This window comes from Hyperolius riggenbachi, chromosome 2, assembly GCF_040937935.1.
Source record: "Hyperolius riggenbachi isolate aHypRig1 chromosome 2, aHypRig1.pri, whole genome shotgun sequence".
Lineage (NCBI taxonomy): Eukaryota > Metazoa > Chordata > Amphibia > Anura > Hyperoliidae > Hyperolius > Hyperolius riggenbachi.
This window is the reverse complement of record NC_090647.1, coordinates 535544935-535566104: the sequence shown is the minus strand read 5'-3', so window position 1 is coordinate 535566104 and position 21170 is coordinate 535544935. Positions and strand designations below refer to the sequence as shown.

The 21170-nt window shown below is 45.7% G+C and overlaps 1 protein-coding gene across 3 annotated transcripts in view; it reads right to left on the bottom strand.

The window, feature by feature from the left end:
• LOC137547280 (ankyrin repeat and SOCS box protein 9-like) overlaps positions 1–21170 on the bottom strand; it is a 49015-nt gene that overhangs the window by 27460 nt on the left and 385 nt on the right. The window contains exons 1-5 of one of the 3 annotated variants that reach the window (XM_068270702.1): positions 21165–21170; positions 13725–13909; positions 13468–13632; positions 636–715; positions 356–463 (exon numbers count right to left, since the gene is read on the bottom strand). The exon at positions 21165–21170 is cut by the window's right edge and continues 61 nt beyond it. In XM_068270702.1, coding sequence (XP_068126803.1) covers positions 356–463; positions 636–715; positions 13468–13567 — 288 coding nt within the window. In that variant the 5' untranslated portion in view covers positions 13568–13632; positions 13725–13909; positions 21165–21170. Of the gene's footprint in view, positions 1–355; positions 464–635; positions 716–13467; positions 13910–21164 lie in introns of all 3 variants that reach the window. The other 2 variants (XR_011026547.1, XM_068270701.1) reach the window with 2 other exon arrangements.

Sequence of the window (21170 nt, the reverse complement as noted above, 5' to 3'; positions counted from 1 at the left end):
TGAACACCTATTTATTGAGACATATTGCACCATTTGGGCTCCCGTTGTCTTTGTGTTTTTTCCCCTCTAGTACTGTATACTCCTGGTGTTTAGTGGCCCTCTCCTTCCCCTATACAGTTCCCTAGTGTGTAGTGGCCCCCTTCCCCCTCCTATACAGTTCCCTCGTATCTAGAGCTGTCCCCCTTCCCATATGGCTTCCCTGGTGATCTACAGGGCTTATCCTCCAATATAGCTTCCCTGGTGGTCTAGAGTGGGCCAAACATAATGCAGAGTGAGGAAACCACCTGAGGGCCAAATCTGATGGCTCCGAGGGGCGTTTGACATGCTTTAAATGTAACATGTATATTATCCATACCTGAGCTCCTTGTTTCAGCAGGAAGGTGACACAGCTAGGATGACCCCCGAGGCAGGCTTCATGCAGGGGCGTTACCTGATCGGCTGTTATCAAGTTTACATTATGTCCCTATGGAGTAAAAAAAACATACAAAACATAATCAGCAGTGGAAACAATACAAATGTCATTATTTGTGTCTCTGTAGAACTTTGCTGCTTTAGATCCTAGAAGGAAACCAGATACACTACTATTAGTCATATCTTTATGATTAATACATTACAATATGATTCGCTGCAATTACCTGTGTGATTAGCTTGCTTAAAGCTCCCAGGCGCCCGTGTACGGCTGCTTCGTGTAATACGGACCAGTCTGACGCAAAGTCTAAATGGGGGAAAAATACAGTGTTATGTCTGCTCTTCAACCACTTTATCCACCACTACAGTATATCTACATTCTCTGTGACTTTACCCAAGCCACAAGGTCGTAGATATAAGTCTTGTAGCTGAAGCACAGCTGTGCGCAATTGGGCTTGCTCCTGTGCACACCTCTGGCACTATCTGATGCAGCACTAACTGGTGAAAGGGAATATATGTTCCCTGAACTAATAAGATTGATTTTTACTATTAAAAATACTTTTATTTTCTAAAATCATAGTGAAAAATGCACCCTGTAGCATTATTTCAAAATCAAATATCTTCAACATAAATTGTGACAGGAACATAATCTAAGTTTTGCGATAAACATTAGAAAAAGCCAAACAAAATTTGTGGTTTTTTTATCTACAGTAGCCCTTTTTATTTTTAAACTGGAATTGGTAAAACTGAAAAATGTGTTTTTTTCTATTTTTTCCCTCTTTTTCCCCATTAAATGCATAGAGAACAAAGTTTAAGGGAAAAAATGCCATACGACAGTCTAGTTTTTCTTAAAAAAACAACAACAATATAAATATTTCATTTAGGTGTCATAAATAGGGATAAAGTTATTGCTAATTAAATAGGGACATAGCTAAAATGTAAAAACTGTTCTGGTCCATAAGGGGGAAAACAAGGTCTGGATGTGAAGTGGTTAAACTGCCTTTTTCAGGAAAATACATGCTAACATCTATGGCAAGCTTAAAGGGAGCCCAAGCTGGTCAATTACTATTAAAAAATATATATTTTATGATTCGGGGGGCTTTCCGGATCAAGTAGAGTCGCTTACCGCCACTCCCTGTTGCACCTGTTATGTTTTTTTAAAGTTTAATTTTGTTTAAAAAAAATGGCCACGACCAATCAGGGAGCAGAGAGGCGGGGAACGCAATAACACCCTTCCTACTATGCTGTTTATTGTATATCACCCCACCTCTTGTGTCCCCCTCTTGCTTTTAGATTGTAAGCTCGCAAGGGAAGGGCTCTCTCCCCCTTTTGTGTCCTGGAAATCATTGTACATTTTATTGATTGTGTTACTTTTGTCACTGTCAATATCAATTCTGTATTTTTGGATCGATTCTGTATCTTGTATACACGTAGTCCCCGACTTATTAACGACCGACTTACGAGCGACCCGCCGATACGAACGGCATGGATTCTGTGATTCTGTGGGAACAAGTCAAAAAAAATTTTTCAAATTGGACTTGGAATTGAAATTTTTGAGAAAATCGATTTTAAAAAAATTCAAAGAAAAAATGGCTTTTAAACTTATACAAGCAGGTACAGGGGGCAGAGGTGACACAGAGGGGGACACTGGAGGCCCAGGAGGGAACAGAGGAGGTGCAGGGGACAGAGATGGCACAGTGTTCTGACCTAAAGAGAATCTGTATTGTTAAAATCGCACAAAAGTAAACATACCAGTGCGTTAGGGGACATCTCCTATTACCCTCTGACACAATTTCGCCGCTCCTCGCCGCATTAAAAGTGGTTAAAAACAGTTTTAAAAAGTTTGTTCATAAACAAACAAAATGACCACCAAAACAGGAAGTAGGTTGATGTACAATATGTCCACACATAGAAAATACATCCATACACAAGCAGGCTGTATACAGCCTTCCTTTTGAATCTCAAGAGATCATTTGTGTGTTTCTTTCCCCCTGTTCTCATGCACTGAAGTTTCAGACTGCTCGTTTCTTCCTCCAAACAGCTTTGCCCTTGTCTGTAATTCTTCAGGGCTTGTTTCCACTGTTGCGATTCGATTCGCCGGCATTCCGACGCTTGTAAAAACGCATGCGGATGCGTTTCTGCATGCGTTTTTACCCGCGATTTCGCGTGCGATTTCGCATGGCAGGGTGCCATGCGAAATTAACCATGACACTGCCAGGGCAAAATAACATTGGAAAAGGTGCGAAATCGCACGCGAATCGCGGGTAAAAACGCATGTAAAAACCGCATGCGTTTTTACTATTAAATACATTAGCGGCGATTCGCACGGATTCCCGACGCAGGCGAAATCGTTGCCTCTTTTGTGCGTTTTTTCTCCGCAACAAAAAACGCACAACGCCACCGCAGGAGTGGAAACAGCCCCATCCACTCACATTACATGTGCGAATCCGCATGCGTTGGACGCATGCGGATTCGCGATAGTGGGAACGAGCCCTCAGTATGTGAAAGCCCAGGCAGCTCAGAGGACGATTTATCCAGCTTGTAAAAGATAAGAGAGAAGAGAGAAGCTGCTCTAATCCTAAATAACACACAGGCAGTGTGCATAGAGGGGCCAGTGTTCATAGCAGAACCACAACACTGAAGAACTTGGCAGCCTTCCAGACACAGGCTGACAAGTCTGACAGGGGAAAGATACATTGATTTATTACAGAGACAGTGATAGTAGAACGTGCTGCAGTAAGCCAGAACACATTAGAATAGCTTTTTGAACTTGTAGGATGATAAAAAACAGGATGCAATTTTTGTTACGGAGTCTCTTTAAGAACACTGTTCGTTAACCGGGAACTACCTGTATTGGTGTACACCATTGTCTGAATTATTATGTACCGCATGTTTGATTGTTACTTTGTACAGCGCCACGGAATATGTCGGCGCTTTATAAATCTATAATAATAATAGCTACTGCCAGCAGTGTAACGCAGGTTACGCTATTAGCGTGATCCGTGGTACACGATTAACGTGAGCATTAGTACAGAAGTAGGCATTTTAACAGCTCTACCATAAAGAGGGTAGTCTGCGGATTAGTCAAGAACATAAAGCGGACCTAAACTCAGAACTTCATCTCAGCTCTAAAAGATAAGCAACAGCATAATAGCCTTTAAAGTGAACCTGATATCGATTACCTTGAAGAGAGGGAAGCCTCAGGTTCCTATTAAAGCTTCCCTCCCTTGTCGGCAGCCCCCCGTTGCAGAGCGTGGCCCCTCCTCCACATTAGGGCCACACAGCTCCACTTCCTTATTCACTGCCTCCCTGTAGCCGCGTGAGCCCGCCCACTCATGTGCAGTAGCATGGAGCCTGTGGCTAGTCCGGCTCACTGCACATGCATGGGCAAGCTCGATTGAGTATTGGACGGCCAAGAATCAGGAAGAGGAGCTGCGTGCGATCTGATTAGCGACAATGCCTTGTCACTAATCTTCCGAGTGGCCACACTCAGTAATGGGGGACATTAAAATAGAGAGGGAAGCCTTAATAGGATCCTGAGGTGTCCCTCTCTTTAGGTAATTATCTGATTTGGTGTACCCGAGCATCGGCTCTGGTACACTTAAAAAAAAATGTCTTTGTTACAGCTGATACAAGTCCTGCAACAAATTTGCAGTTTGTCTAATTCCTGCTTTCATGGAAGCAGGGACGGCGCTACCATAGAGGCAAAGGGGGCAATTGCCCCAGGGCCCCAGAGCCTTTAGGGGCCCCCCAAGGTGTCTCCCCCCCCCCCCATCATAACTATTGCTCCCTGGGGACTCGGCAGAGTCTTTTGTAGAGCAGCGTCTCATCTGTGCCAATCTGGGTCAGCAGCTGGATCAGGGGCCCAGGAGGGAAATTTGTTGCAAAAAAGGGCCCCTAATGCCGCTTTTTGGTCTATTGGATGCCCCTGGATTTATTCTGCCCTGGGGCCCCACTGTTACTAGAACCGGCCCTGCATGGAAGAAGACATAGCGTTAACACCCTGTGTTTACAAATGAGCTCTCTCAGCTGACACACCTAAGGGGTCATATTCCAGTTGTTATTCGTCACAGATGAGGGGGAATTAGACAGGCTAAACTCTCTAAATACACATAGGGCATATTTCTCTCTATTTTCCTTCTGTCCTGTGCAAGAGTTCAGGTCCACTTTAAAGGTGACAAAGGCTTTTATCCTGTGCCGCTCATTACAACTGCAGCTAGGTGGAACATTTCTGGACAGTCTCATGGCAACGGTACTCCAAAGAGAGGTTACAGGGCACAGTTTCCATGGTTGCAGTGAGACACTAATCACAGCTTACTGTCAGTTTTGGAAGTGCTGCAAACTGAAATATATCTATTTTTTAGAAAAATAATTAAACTGCAGAAAGTCATGAGCAGCCACCATTTATGTGTACTTGGATATGACGACAGACGTGGATTTTTTTCCGCTGTTCGGTCTGCGTTTTCCCTGCTTCGTGTAACTTCTCAGTAATCCCGCTGAGGACAGATCATTTATTTTGGAATTTGTTTTTCCAGTGACCCGGGAGCCTGTCCATAATTGAAGTTAATGAAAAGCCTGGATGACACCAGAACAGAGTCCAAAGTTCTGCATCTCTGGGGGGAGTAGCTGCTCTGCGCTGCCACAGCCTGCTGTGCGGGGGGACAGGGGACTTCCTGCTGGATGACCCCCTGCGGAAGCTGCTGAATGTTTGCTGTCCCTGAGGTGTCCTGGCCTGAATGTCCTGTACACAGTGTGCGCTGGCCAAACGGCTCCTGTGTGCGAGTGCAAACTCCCTCCCCTCGCTGTGCTAAGCGCACAATCCCAGGCCCACAGACAAACACATTGTTCTCCCATCACCCCCTGCCTAGGATTGATGTCAGCATAAAATATAACATTATTGTTCCATATCCATGAGACAGAATGTTACAGCATCATCTCAGGAACAGCTGGTTTAAAGGTGACCTGAACTCTTGCACAGGACAGAAGGAAAACAGAGAGAAATGCAGTCTGTATGTATTTAGATAGTTTAGCCTGTCTAATTCCCCCTCACCTGTGACTAATCACCACTGTAATTTTATCACTCAGATGTGTCAGCTGGCTGCCTCCACAGAGCAGCTAATTTGTAAACACAGGATTTTAACCCTATGTCTGCTTCCATGAAAGCAGGAAGTAGACACACTGCAGATTTATTGCAGGATTTGTATCAGCTGTAACAAATAAATTATTTTCTTTAAAAGATATTATGCTGTTGTGTATCTTTTAGAGCAGAGAGGAAGTTCAGGACCACTTTAACAGAACCACAAAATAGAGTTTTCAGCTGACACAGCTGAGAGATCAAATTACACTGGTGATTAGTCACAGATGAGGGGCAATTAGACAATCTAAATTCTCTAAATACACACATGGTGCACTTCTCTCTGTTTTCCTTCTGTCCTGTGCAAAAGGTCAGGTCCACTCTAATGCAGGTTTACTGACATACACATAAGAGTATGCAGAGTAAGGCTCGGTTCCCATTAGAGCGGATGCAAAACGTCACAGTAAGCGCATCCACTGTGCTCCGTCTCACGTCTGACCCATCTGTTTCATCAGTGGCGTAGCTAAGGAGTTGTGGGCTCCGATGCAAGTTTTACAATGGGGGCCCCCAAGCACTCTATACATAGCAATTGATACGGCGCACCAAAACCTGCCAATGGCAACCACAGTGTCAGAGGTGCAAGAAGGGGATGGGGAACAGCTTGTTAATGGTTACTACTATTCAAAGTATCTATAGAAGTGATTATTTTGAGCACAGGACCAATAGAGAGCTAATACTGGAGTTAAGAGAGGGTCCTTCAGGGCCCCTCTGGCCCAAGGGCCCCGATGCGGTGGCTACCTCTGCAACCACTATTGCTACGCCCCTGCGTTTCATTTCCACTCCATCGCTCTGTCTGTCTGCCTGCTCCGCTCTCATCAATCATCATGTTTATTAACCGATGTATTCAAGTGTACCCCGACACTGCTGACTTGTTCCCGAACCTCATAGACCGGAGGCCGGCAGGAACATAGGGCTACCCATAGGATTACAATAGACCAATTCTCACTAGCAATAGGAAGGATTTTCCTTGGTCCACCATGAACCAATGAGAATCCTCCCTGTTGGTGAGGATTCCCATTGGTCATTTGCAACCCATTGAGTATCCTCCTGTGCTTCTGCCTGGCAGCGATCTGTTTACCGGGACCAGGAGTCAGCAGTGGCCAAATCGGGGGACACGTGAGTATTTTTGTGGCGGCAATAGAAGCAGACAGACCAGCCTGGTGAGAATAGACACTGTGCGGTCTAGGAACTCCAGTGAAAATAATGTAATAAAAAGTGCTTCATTTTTACAATAATTATGTATACATGTTTTAGTCAGTGTTTGCCCATTGTAAAATCTTTCCTCTCCCTGATTTACATTCTGACATTTATTACATGGTGACATCTTTACTGCTGGTAGGTGATGTCAGTGGAATGAGATGCTGCTTGCTTTTTTGGCAGCTTGAAACAGCTGTAAACAGCTGTTATTTCCCACAATGCAAGGAGGTTCACAGACAGGAAACAGCCAGGACCATGGTCCTCACAGTTTCCTGTGGGAGTGGTTTCACCACAATATCAGCCATACAGAGCCCCTGATGATCCGTTTGTGAAAAGGAAAGGATTTCTCATGGGGGAAAGGGGGTATCAGCTACTGATTGGGATGAAGTTCTATTCTTGGTCACGGTTTCTCTTTAAGCTTCAAGTGAATCCGTGTACACATCGTTTTGCACTAGGTTCCAGAAAAATACAGCCGGCTCGGATTCTGCATTCCGTTTGCTGCAACATTTTTTACAAGTGGAAGCAGATAGGATCCACTTCCTGCGTTTAGCGGAGGTGCAGAAAATTGACCGAATGGTGGGAACCAAGCTTAACACGAAGCATGCAGTGCGTTATCAGTTGCTGTGAAGCATTCTTTTTATACATTCAGTGTGACTTTTCCCCTCCATTGCACTGCAATCCTGCTTTTACAAGATGTGCAACACAACACCCCAGTGTAACTAGCCTCTATTTCTTGAAGCAGCAGGAGAAGGTGGGCTGGGTCAGGTGATCTGCTTTGTGTGGGTTAAGTCCTCCCACTCTACAGTACTGGCAGTAAGGAGCATTTGGATGGAGCCAGGAAGAAACCAAACAGTTGCTTTCAAAATACTGAGATTGCATGAAGTACAGATGTGCAATGCGCAAAACTTTATGTATTGCAATTTATTGCAGATTTACTGACTTACGTATAAAAAAGGTTACAAAAACTAGAGCTTTAGGAAATGTTTATTTTCACCAAGTCACTGGAGATTTCCCAAACTAAATATATCTGTCAAGAGTGGGAAGCAAGGTGATTTCAGGTGAGCTATGATTAAGACCAGATGTGTGTGAATCCATCATCCTGTTGTAACATTTTAGTCTATTTTTAGTATGGAAATATCACAATTCAAAACTGCGAAATGAGCCTGTTTTGCCTCCGTTGACATTTTGGCTTGTGTGACATTTTTAATTTAGCTGGTGATCACCTGAGCAGGCCAGGCTCCTCCCTCTGGCTTTTCCTCAGGCTCTGAAGGAAGGATGCTACACTATAGGGTGATGTAGTGACCCAATAACCTCTATAGAGGTCATGTATAACAATGAAAAATAGAGGCGCCAAATCAGAATAAAATGGGTTAAAAACCGTCTAAAAAGAGGGGGTGGGTGGAGCCGCTCCCCTCGGTAAATGACCAGGCCAAATCCAGCCGTAAGTGTTGCAGGAAATATTTATTCACAAAACAATTTGTCTCCAAATATAGTGCTATATTATATGGGGACTATATTTGGAGACAAATTGTTTTGTGAATAAATATTTCCTGCAACACTTACGGCTGGATTTGGCCTGGTCATTTACCGAGGGGAGCGGCTCCACCCACCCCCTCTTTTTAGACGGTTTTTAACCCATTTTATTCTGATTTGGCGCCTCTATTTTTCATTGTTATACATATCTTGTCCACCCTTGGTGGAGGGGTGTATCCCCAATTTTTCCTGTCTATAGAGAGCGACTTTTTAAACCTGAGTGGGGTCAGGTAATAATTCTCCCCACCCGCCTTTACAGTGGTCGCCTGCGTGGTGACCCACACTCGTGAGTATAATCTCATTCAAATACATTTGCCACATTGTTGAACATACTACACTAGATTGGGCTCTCGGTTCTTTTTCCTATCTATAGAGATCATGGTTGGCGTACTACCCCTGTACACTGCATTGCCTGCGCCAATTTACAGTGTGAAACCAGCCTCAATGTTTTCTGTGAAGTGATGTGAAAAATAGCCAGCGATATACAAATGAGTAAAGTAAATAAACAGGAAGATAGACTGGGCCGCTGCCGTGAGACTAAGTTGTGCCTCTCGTTCTGCTGAGTGGACCAGCTGTCACACCGGCTTATACTTCAACCACAGAGAACAGCCAGCAATGCAGAAACCAAACAGCTCAGCACAAGATGTGTTATTACAAGTGAGCTGCTGGATAACAGGGAGGTGAACCATTCACCAGAATACTGCTTCTGCCTTGTGTCACACAATAACACTTTACTGGGTGTATGTAAGACAGAAGATCTCCATCAACCAAATTTACATCTAATCAGGGCTGCTCATCACAGATTATTTATGAGTAACCACGGTGGTAACTCGTGATTCAAATGAGCTTTAATTGCCACAGCTGAGCGGCTAGATGCGGCGGGGTTAATTACCCATAATGCCGCTTTCCGCCCAGCACTTCAACGAGCTTGTAAGCGTCCTATTGGACGTGTTGCAAGCCTCGCTATGGCGCACTTCCTCCTTCAAGCCAGAAGGAGGAAGTGCTCTATAGTGATGCTTGCAACGGGACAGACTGACAGAACGGAGGGGAACACAGGGGGTAGCCCAGCCCCAGGGACGCCATCAGAAATTTTGGGACCCCTCACACATCATCAGGCCTGGGCCCCCCTCCCTGGGCCCACCCACTGGTTGCTGTGCCCACCCACTAGCCGTGTCCGTGCGCGAAGTGCGCTGCGGCGAAAAATGTGCATGGCTCCGACACTGAAGAAAACGGCATGCACAGCGTGATGCTGCAAAAAGTGGGCGTGGCCATGGCATGTTGTGGGTGGAGCTATCTCCCTCCTCTATAGAGTTCCCTGGTGTCTAGTGGCTACCTCCCTCCTCTATAGAGTTCCCTGGTGTCTAGTGGTCCTCTCTCCTTCCCCTATACAGTTCCCTGGTGTCTAGTGGTCCTCCCTTCCTGATGCAATTTCAACAAGTCCTTCAGGTATCCAGGGCCCAGATTGTGCAAGGATTTGAATGTCAATAAGCCAATCTTAAACAGAATTCTCCATTTTATGGGCAGTCAGTAGAGTGAGCAAAGGTTCAGTGTCATGTGGCAATGGCGGGGTTGGATAGTTACCAGCCTTCCATCGGCATTCTGTACTGGATGTGCAGTGCTGGGGGGAAGGGGAGGGAGCATAACTAGAAATCACTGGGCCCCCCTGCGAGACTATGGATGGGGACCCCTCCCCTTTTCTGCACAGGTGAAATGAGAACCAATGAGAACCATTGTTATTCAATTGGCTAGTGCACACTTGAATGTGTTTTCCCCATGCAGATAACAGCAGTGAAGCACTGCACACATTTTCTCTATCAATTACATTAGCTTCTGTGAAAACATGCATGCTTTCACACATACAGAAACACGTGGTGTGCAGAAAATGTATACAGAAAACTGAGTGTGCTCCCAGCCTCAGCTTATTACACTCACTCTGTCCATCTCTGATGGAGCAGAACTGGCTCTGCAGACTCCTCCAGCATCACTACAGTACAGAGCACTTGGGGAGGGGTAGAGAGGTTGGAGGCTGGGCGCTGTACACAAGACTCTGCTGCACACTGAATAGGGACTGTCTACAAATCTTTGTGTGCAAGAACTTTGTATGATTCCTTATCAGTGGCTGAGCAGAGGCAGTCATTAGAACAGTTGTGCAGAGAGCAGAAAGTTTTTTTCCTCCGTGCCCTTACTTGTCAGTCTCTCAAGACGAGGAAAAGAAACTACTCCCCCCATGGGCCTCCCTGCAGCTGCATCCCTTGCAGGGTCTATTGTTACGACCCTGGGGGGACCCCTATATAAAATCATTCAGGGGGGGGGGGGGGGGGGGGCTACAGTGTCAAATGTGCACTGGGGCTCGTGGTTCTGTATTTACACTACTGTTCTATGATTTACTGTGAAAAGAATAAAACACTACACTGATTTCACTTCACAAAACTGGTGTGTTGGCCAAGGCCGATCTGCCAGACTGAGATAGCGTCACCCACCCGTCTGATGGTTGTGAACTTCTCTATCAGCTGCACATGCAGAAGTCACAGCATCAGAGCCTCAGAAGTTCCTCTGTTACTTGGTGTGTCAGACATACTGATAGAGATAAGAGCTGCAGAATCCTGCTGAACTCTCTCTCAGTGAACATAGAGTAGTGTATCTCAGTCCTGCATCCATTACATAAGCATTACATGTGCATTTCTATACAGATAGTATAGGTGAGGTCAGTTTGCTGGTTGTGCTGCCTGGCTCAGCCGGTTCAGAGCCATGAGTCACATAGTTCAAGTAATTAAGGACCCCCCTAAACTTTGAATTGTTGTTACCTTCATGATCTTTAGTTATGCTTTCAGGTGACAGTTTTAGAACGATTGCCGTGAAGACATAGGGCTTGATTCACAAAAGCGTGATAACTCAGTTATCACGCCTAAAAGCTTTGCATGTGCAAACTAGGGTGCTAAGTAGTTTGCATGTGCAAACTAGGGTGCTAAGTAGTTAGCACGTGCAAACTACTTAGTGTAAAGGCTTTGCATGTGCTAACTCGAGTGTTAAGGCTTTGCACGTGCAAACTTGGGTGCTAAGTAGTTTGCACTTGAAAACTTTGGTGTTAAGTAGTTTGCACGTGCAAAGTGGCTTTTCACTGCCGTGCTAACACTTAGCACCCTTTAGTGAATCGAGCCCATGATGTGATACATAGTTTTCGAGAAAGTTGTATACACTTTTTTTGTTGTTTCAGGTGTGAGCATAGAGTGCATATATATCCCTTGACCTCAGGTGCCTCCCCCGCGTCAGCAATTGGCCAAGCTGGAGAATCCACGGCCAATGCTATTGTAGTTCCCCTTTCTTAGCACCTCCTACTTGTTCTACCTGTCCTACCCACTTCAGAGAACAGAACAGGTTAGTGGCATAACTACAATTCATGGAGCCCCCCAGCGAATCTTTGATGGGGTGACCCCAATGTTCACACCCCTTCCCTTGGTGCCCTATATTGCCTTGCTGGCCTATCTCACTAGGGTCATAAAACAAGTGTAGCCAATCATGATCTTCACACACAAGTGTAGCCACAAAAACATCTGATCTGAAATATAGTCCCCTTTATCGGAGGAAGGGGAGGTCAGTAGTTGCCCCCCCCCCCACAGCTCTTGGCCCCAATGCGATTGTAGGCGCCGCTCCCCTCTAGTTACGCTCTTGGAACAGGCTTTCCTTGTACAATGATAATGGCTAAACTGTCACTGAAATTATCAGGTTGGTTGTCCCGGGCGCATGTTGCTTTAAGGCTTGTACACTTGGTCAATGCGGCTGATAATGGCAGCGTCTGCCAAGAATGTAGCATGTGTACAGCCAGGGACATAACTTGACCTAGGTGGGCCCCCTGCAAGACTCCTCTGGCTGGGTCCCCCTGAAACCTCCCATTGCACTTTATTGTGCCTTACATCCGGTGATTTGCAAAGATGAGAGCAGAGAGGAGTATGAGTGAAGTAGAGAGGAGTGAGGAGGACATGTCTGCCGCTAGATGAAGGTAGTGTTTGACACTCCATTCCACTCTGCACTTGCCACAGACAGGGTCCCCCTACCTCTCCCCACATACACACAGGGGGGGGGGGAGGGGGGTTGCAGGGGCTATTTTGTTGCCCCTATGTGCAGCTGTCACTGATCCCTCTCAGTAGATAGGTCAGCAATCAGCCTGGTGGATTGATTCGGCCAAAGGCATTGTTCTTTCCACTCTCTCCGCCCACCACAAGACTCACCAGGTGTGCCTATCTGTCGGCCCTCCTCCGACCGCATAGCAACAGAACACATCGTCAGCTTGGAGGCTAGCAATGCATCTGTACAGTCTCTTCCCTAAACTGTCACCTGAGGGATCTAGTGCTTATCCCAATCTGGCGACATGCTTCCTATGTGCGTTCGAGGCCTTAGGCCAGGGCTGGGCAAACTTTTCAGGGACCGGACCGCACGCTGCGGACCGTGGTCTGCATTCCTTAATTCCACGCCCCTGCAGAGTTGCGGGCGGGCGGAAAGCGGGGGAACTTAAAACTCACCAGCGCCGAGTTCAGTGTAATCTCCATGGCAACAGGGCATCACATGACTCATCGTCAGGACATTGCCAGCATGTAATACACTGGCGGCGAGTCATGTGATGCCCTGTTGCCATGAAGACAATGCTGGACTCGGAGCTGGTGAGTTTTAAGTTCCCTGATTGCTGCCCAATCACGACTCTGTAGGGAGGAAGGGGGGAAGGAGAGGAAACCGGCAGAGCCAGGACAAGGTCCTCCAGCCCCCAAGGCTGAGAAACCAGAGTGCGCCCCTCCATCCCTCCCACCCCAGCAGTCACACACTGATTGCTATTAGACTAAGAGGCACCCCCACCCCCAACACCTCAATCTCTAGTTGTCTGGCTTGCAGTCACTGCCATATATCCCCTTTTCTTATTTCTCTTTGCTTTAAATACAAAAGTTGAATGATAGCTGAGTGAATTGTACGCCCTGTCCTACACTGTGCCCTGAGGCTGGAGCCTCCTTCGTCTCTGCCCTAACCCGGCCCTGGAAACCGGCCACCTATCGGCGGGCCGGATGTACAGCGTATACGGGCCGGTCCAGCCCATGGGCCGTAGTTTGCCCAGCGCTGCTTTAGACTCTTTAAAGATCTCTTTATCAGATTGCTGTATGTTGTGGACTGTTTACATCCCACGACTTTACCAAACAAAATATAAAACTCACCGCTCATGAAGGGATTTGAGGCATAGGTGACCGATGACATAGATTGGCTTCTCACGCCCTGAGGGCCATCAGTACTCCCGTTGGCTCCACCAGCATCCATCGTCGTCGGAAAGCAAGGTCTTTGTGACACCTACAGAGTGCAGATTCCTCAGAGAGTGGCGATGCCTAGATACACAGGTGACGTATTAAGCCAATGGGGAACCTCGCAGTCTTGCAGGATGCTGCAGATCTCAGACTTGTGTGGAGCTATCTCCTACCTGTGTAACCTGAGATTGTGCGGAATAGGGAAACCCTCCATCAGTCCCAAGTCCAGGAGAGAAAAGCAGCTGTTCCCAAACATAAAAAGCAGCATTGATGTCACATCCTTTCTCTAAAACCACGGCCGGTCAGCTGGAGGATATAACTGGCATGTACTTTGTTTCATTGAAATACAGAGATGTATCTGCCAAAAAAAGTGTGTGAGAAAGGGAGGGGGCAGGAGGGGGAGGGACAAAATAATCCAGTTAGGCAACTTGTGTTTGAAAAAAAAAAATGCCTGAGGTATTTAGACAGAAGGTAGAGAAAAAAACAACACTGGAATTGCAGCCTGACAAAAGAGTTCAATTATCAGCTTAGCTGACACCCATAGATATAGAATTACACTCACAAATAGACAGGATGTGTAAAGAGTCCCAGCAAGTACTATGCAATTGCTTCAGGTACCCTGACCGGTCCTAAACCATCTCAATACATTTCACCTGTAATGACTGGGGCATAACGTTACTGCGCTGTGTCCCCATGTCAATGCCGGGGACCTCCTTTAAATAACATTTATTAAAGAGGAACTGTAGTGAGAGGGAAAAGGAGGCTGCCATATTTATTTTCATTTTAACCTCCCTGGCGGTTTGTTAAAATCCGCCAGGGGGCAGCAAATACCTTATTTTTAATTTTTATTTTATTTTTTTCATGTAGCGAGACAATGTCTCGCTACATGATAGCCGCTTCTGAGCGGCATCCCCCCAGCCCCTCCGATCGCCGCCGGCGAACGGAGATCAAGAGATCCCGTTCAAAGAACGGGATCTCTTGGAGGGCTTCCCCCGTCGCCATGGTGACGGGGCGGGATGACGTCACCGACGTCATCGACGTCGTGACGTCAAAGGGGAATCCGATCCACCCCACGGCGCTGCCTGGCACTGATTGGCCAGGCAGCGCACGGGGTCTGGGGGGGGGGGGGGGGGCGGCTGCGGCGACGGGTATAGCGGCGGATCGGCGGGCAGCGGCGGCGATCGGAGGTTACACGCAGCTACAAAAAAAAAATTATGCAAATCGGCCCAGCGGGGCCTGAGCGGTGCCTCCCGGCGGCATAGCCCGAGCTCAGCTCGGGCTTACCGCCAGGGAGGTTAAGCAATACTAGTTGCCTGGCTATCTTGCTAATCCTCTGCCTCTAATACTTTCAGCCATAGGCCCTGAACAAGCGTGCAGCACATTAGATGTTCCTGACAATTTTGACAGATATGACAAGATTAGCTGCATGCTTGTTTCTGGTGTGATTCAGACACTTCTTCAGCCAAATAGACCAGCAGGGCTGCCAAGCAACTGGTATTGCTTAAAATGAAATAAATGCAGCAGCCTCCATATACCTCTCACTACAGTTCTCCTTTAAGTGTAAGTTGATAAAACGACATAGGTTGTGCGGTCATGTTTTTCCAGTTATTCAGTGAGAGATACTGCTGCTGGTTTTTCTGGTTTCTGTGACAGGTGCAGGTTGCTGGGCAGAAGATCTTTGGTACCTGGGGCCAGGTAGTTTCCGCTCGTTTCTGATTGGCTGGAGTGTCCTAGTGCCTAGTTTGTACTGCCCAATGAGGAGAGACTATGCAATATATATATATATATATATATATATATATATATATATATATATATATATATATATATATATATATATATATATATATATATATATATATATATATATATATTGAGCCCTATATATTGGGCAGAAAATATCATAATAAGCAATGTACAAAAGCTGTGTGTGGGACAGCATGGTGGTGTAGTGGTCTGCACTCTTGCCTTGCAGCACGGAGTCCCTGGTTTGAATCCCAGCCAAGGCACTATCTGCACGGAGTTTGAATGTTCTCCCCGTGTCTGTGTGGGTTTCCTCTGGGGGCTCTGGTTTCCTCCCACATCCCAAACACATAAAGGTAAGTTAATTGGCTTCCCCCTAAATTGGCACTAGACTATGATACATACACTACACTAGACAAATGACTATGGTGGGGAGCCCTCTGAGGTACAGTTAAGTGACAAGCCAATATATTCTGTACAGATGTTGGCGCTATATAAATACTAAATAATAATAATACGATGTACCCCCAGTATTAAAGTGAAACTCTGGACTAAAAATCTACTCAGCAGAACTGAAAAGGCTTGGTGTTTCTTTAACAGTTTCACAGCATCAGAACTTTGTTTTTCTTAGCCAAGCATCATTTTTAGCTGCATTTTTAGCTAAGCTCCACCCATCAAAGAAAAGTGCCTGGGCTTTTTTTTCCTGATGCTGTGCAAAGCATGATGGGATTTCCTATGTTGTTATTCACGTTGCCTAGCAACTGGGAAGGTTGATCAGCACACAGGACAGTTGGAACTGTGTCTCATGCTCCCTGTCACCTCCTTTCAACCAAAAATATGGCTGCCCTCATGAAATCACAGACCTTTGCCTGTTCTTTTAAAACAGGGTGGGTAAGCAATTATATTACCTATCTATTTTAATTAACATAACTAATGTAACTTAATGACAGTATGTTTGTTTAGGCTGAAGTTCCTCTACTTCCCCTCCTCAGATAATCTATAAAGGACATGGGGTAGGAGAAAAGAGCGCTCTTTTTGTGTTTTTCCCCCTACCCCATGTCCTTTATAGATTTCTCTGCCACTGCAAGTGGACCACACGAAGCAGCACCGACTTCCACCACCCAACACATCCTCTACATATGGAGGACTCATTTTATCCAGCTCGCTCCCCCTGTTCTCATTTCAGCACAGGGGTTATTTAAAGAGGAACTCCAGTGTAAAATAATGTAATAAAAAAAGGGCTTCATTTTTACAATAATTATGTATAAATGATTTAGTCAGTGTTTGCTCATTGTAAAAGCTTTTAAATCCCTGATTTATATTTTGACATTTATCCCATGGTGACATTTTTACTGCTGGCAAGTGATGTAGCTGCTGCTTGCTGTTTTGGCAGTTGGAAACAGCTGTAAACAGCTATTTCCCACAATGCAACAGGGTTCACAGACAGGAAACTGCCAGAAGTACCTTGGTACTCAGAGCTTCTTGTGGGAGGGGTTTCACCACAATATCAGTCATACAGCGCCCCCTGATGGTCTGTTTGTGAAAAGGAATAGATTTTTCATGTAAAAGGGGGTATCAGCTACTGATTGGGATAAAGTTAAATTCTTGGTCTGAGTTTCTCTTTACGTTTACCTATCTGTCTACCCTCTTCAGACAAGATATCCTGGTGAACCCCTAGTATTGGGAAGCCCCCCTCCCCAGGTTAGATAGCCAGATGTACCTTCAGCATTTAGCAACACCTCTCCATCAGATTATGACAGACGGAGGGATTAGATTGTGAGCTCCTCTGAGGACAGTTAGTGACATGACTATGTACTCTGTAAAGCAATGCGGAAGATCTCTGTGCTATATAAAAAGATAACAATAATAATATGGTAGAGAATTAGCCTTGCCATCGAAATTGGATGTGTGTTTGCACCCTAGGACTATGGTAGGGAGTAGATAGTAGTAAGCTCTTCTGAGGACAGTCTCTGATGTGACTATATACTTTGTAAAACGCTTCAGAAGATGTCAGTGGTGCTATATAAATACATAATAATAATCTGGTAGGACATTAGACTATGACTATGGTAGGGATTAGACTGTGAGCTCCTCTGAGGACAGCCAGTGACATGACTATGTACTCTGCAAAGTAGATAGTGCTATATAAATACATAATAATATTATGGTAGGACATTAGACTATGACTATGGTAGGGATTAGATTGTGAGCTCCACTGAGGACAGTCAGTGACATGACTATGTACTCTGTAATGTGCTGCAGAAGATGTCAGTTCTATATAAATACATAATAATACTATGGTAGGACATTAGACTATGACTATGGTAGGGATTAGATTGTGAGCTCCACTAAGGACAGTCAGTGACATGACTATTTACTCTGTAATGTGCTGCAGAAGATGTCAGTGCTATATAATTTCTAAATAATAACTGTAGACCATCGCTCTCTGTCCCCAGCATAAAGGGCACACATGGCGATTATCACATTCCGTCCAGGTGGTCTTCACAGCACTCATAAGTTCTTGACAGGTCCAGCTGTGTAAATAGATAGACACAAGTTGGTTTGCCAACACTAGAGGTAAAATGAACCTCTGAGGTCTTTAGTGCTCTTTGATCATGCTTTTTGCCTGCAGGTATTACATCCTGGGCATTGTCTGATGAATGTAGAGATCCCATCAGCCTCTCTTGTCCATCCACCACACCCTGTGGTTTAATAGCTCCAGGCACTGCCAGATAAGCCCACTGCAGCAGGACCGCAGGCTGGGGAATCTGCTCTGGAATCCTCCCAGAACACACTGCCTACACATAACCTAGGCTGCCAACATGGCTGCAGTGGCTATGCCATTCGCAGAGTAAGATAAAACTCAAGGCCTGGACAAGGTTCTCAAGCACTAAAGGCAGAGATTCCAAAGTGTGCCTTCAACCCCCACAAATTGTGCCCCTCCCAGTTTAGGTAGTAGCTGTGGCCCCAATATTAAGCAGTTCACCCTCCCCCCCATCTAATTTATTAAGACACTAGTTTGGGGAAACATTACTGTCTAATTACTATTTTATAATGGGGAGCACCATTGTTTAATTACGTTGTTTGGGGGAACACGCAGCCTAATTACAGTATATTGATTGGAGAGAATATGCTGCTTAATTATGTTGTTTTGGTGGGGGTCGCCTTGCCTTATGTTGTTCTGGGGGGGGGGGGTCACTGCCTAATTATACTGTTTTGGGAGGGAGGGAGGCATGCGTCGTTATGTTTTGTGGGGAGGGGTACGGTCTGCCTAATTATGTTATTTGAGAAGTCACTCTGCTTAATAGCACTGTTTGTGGGGTGCATGCTGCATAATTGGGTGCATATACCTGTCATATCATAATCTAAGATTTTAGAAATGGTTGTTGTGGACAACAGTACATACATGTTTCCCACACAAAAATAAATAAATAAATAATAAATAAAATAAAAATTTGGCTGCGTTTTTTTCACACACAAAAGCATTTAGTATGTTAAAGGGGAACTGAAGAGAGAGGTATATGGAGGCTGCCATGTTTATTTCCTTTTAAGCAATACCAGTTGCCTGGCAGCCCTGCTGATCCTCTGCCTCTAATACTATTAGCCATAGCCCCTGAACAAGCATGCAGCAGATCAGGTGTTTCAGACTTTAAAGTCAGATCTGACAAGACTAGCTGCATGCTTGTTTCTGGTGTTATTCAGATACTACTGCAGAGAAATAGACCAGCAGGGCTGCCAGGCAACTGGTATTGATTAAAAGGAAATAAATATGGCAGCCTCCGTATACCTCTTACTTCAGTTCCCCTTTAAGTAATTTACATTTCCCCCAGTGTTGGCCTAAAGGTAGCGACACACCATATCAAGTTTTAAACATCTGCTCAATTCAAGAATAGCAATCAATTTTTCTGACTGATTGTAACAATTCTAAAATCTGACCAATGTACCACACACCTAATTTCAATTCTTTCCCAATCATGAATTGATTGGAACTGTACATCAAGTAATTGACAATCATCACACACCATACAAGTCTTGATAAAGTTGGTCTGAAATTTCCAACATATTCAATCTCCATAAATCGAAAAAATAGGAAATTTGATCGGATTTATCGATCGAAAACAAAGTAGAGCTCTCGATTTTTCAGGACAACCAATCGAAATCATCTAATTGGTGAAAAATTGGATCTTTGAATTGTATGGTGTGTGGCCACCTTTAGACTACAGTAGCGACACCAGACTATGACTCAGGTAGGGATTAGACTGAAATACTCAGAATTTGTGAATTGTTGAATGCACTCTATAAAGTGCTTAGAAAAACATCAAAACTATATAAAGAAATATAATCATTAACCAGTTCCGGACTGCGTTGGTGGAAATCTACGTCCTGCAGGTGGCTGCGCGGCTCTGACAGGACATAGATTTCTCCTTACCCATTACCACCAATCTTGCTGCTCTGCACCCTCTGCAGTTCACTAGCCCTGCCGTCTATAAGACAGTAGAGCTTTGTGAGTCAGTCAGGAGCCGCTTTCATTGACTCCTGACCATGTGATCACTGTGAGCCAATCATATTGGCTTACATAAATAGACAGCATCAGGCAGAGCCGGGACAAGGTCCTCCAGCACCCAAGGCTGAGACACCAAAGTGCGCCCCTCCATCCCTCCCACCCCAGCTGTCACACACTGATTGCTATTAGACTAAGAGGGCCACAGGGCCCACAACCTCCCCAACACCTTAATATCTAGTTATCTGGCTTGCAGTCACTGCCGTGTATCCCCTTTTATTATTTCTTTCTGCTTCAAACACAATTAGGAATGACAGCTGAATGAATTCTGCGCCCCTCCTACACTGCGCCCTGAGGCTGGAGCCTCTCCAGCCTATGCCTCGGCCCGGCCCTGGCATCAGGAGCAAATGAAAGCGGCTCCTGACTAGAGATGCGAAGTTCGGATCTTTTCAATGATCCGGATGATTCGAATCGGATCATTGAAAAGATCCGGATCTTTGATCCGAATCTTGGATCATTTTACAAGGGAAGCATTCGGGGGGTGAAATGACTAGCAGGGCAGGAGAAGGGGAAGGGGGGGGGGGGGGGGTGGACACACAGAGAAGGGGAGAAGATGGACAGAGGGCAGGGAGTGGACAGAGAAGGGAGGAGGGACGAGCAGAGAGCAGAGATGTGCACACAATACCCACATGCTGCAATTATTATGCTTTACATGTATTTCACCTATAAGTTTATCTGTATACTCCCAGCTTCCATTCCCCAAAGCATTCCCAGAAGTGAAGTGCAGCTGTATAGAGCAGTGCATGAGGATCATATTGCACAGCAATCACAGTGCTTGCAAAGTTACTGAGTTGTGCTGAGCCAAAAGTGTTCTGTAGTTGTGCACAGTGAACAAATTGGAAAGACAGCCTGTAATGAGCAGCAGGTTATAGCCAGTACGTGTGCTCTACACATCTGGCAGTGGCACCAAGTCCCCTCTCTCTCATCTACCTGTCCCTGCAAACTCCCCTCCAACTCAGCGATCCATCTCTGCTCTGCTTCCACGCCGCTGCCCGCTGAGAGGGGGCGTGTCACTCCTGGCCCCGCCCCTTTTGCGATCCGAATCACTCATTTTGATGATTCGGATGATTCGACTCACAAAAGAGATTCGGATCAAAGATCCGAATCGTTCATGATCCGGACAACACTACTCCTGACCGGCTGACATCATAGAGACGGCAGAGAGAGGGGCCTGCGGCGATGGAAGAGCGTCGTGACCAGCGAGAGCAACGGGTATGTGCGGTGATCCGTTTTCTGGTACCAGCGGTCTCTGGTCCTTAAGGGGCCAGAGACTGCTGGTACGCAAATGATAGGAAGAATAATAATTTACCCTCTC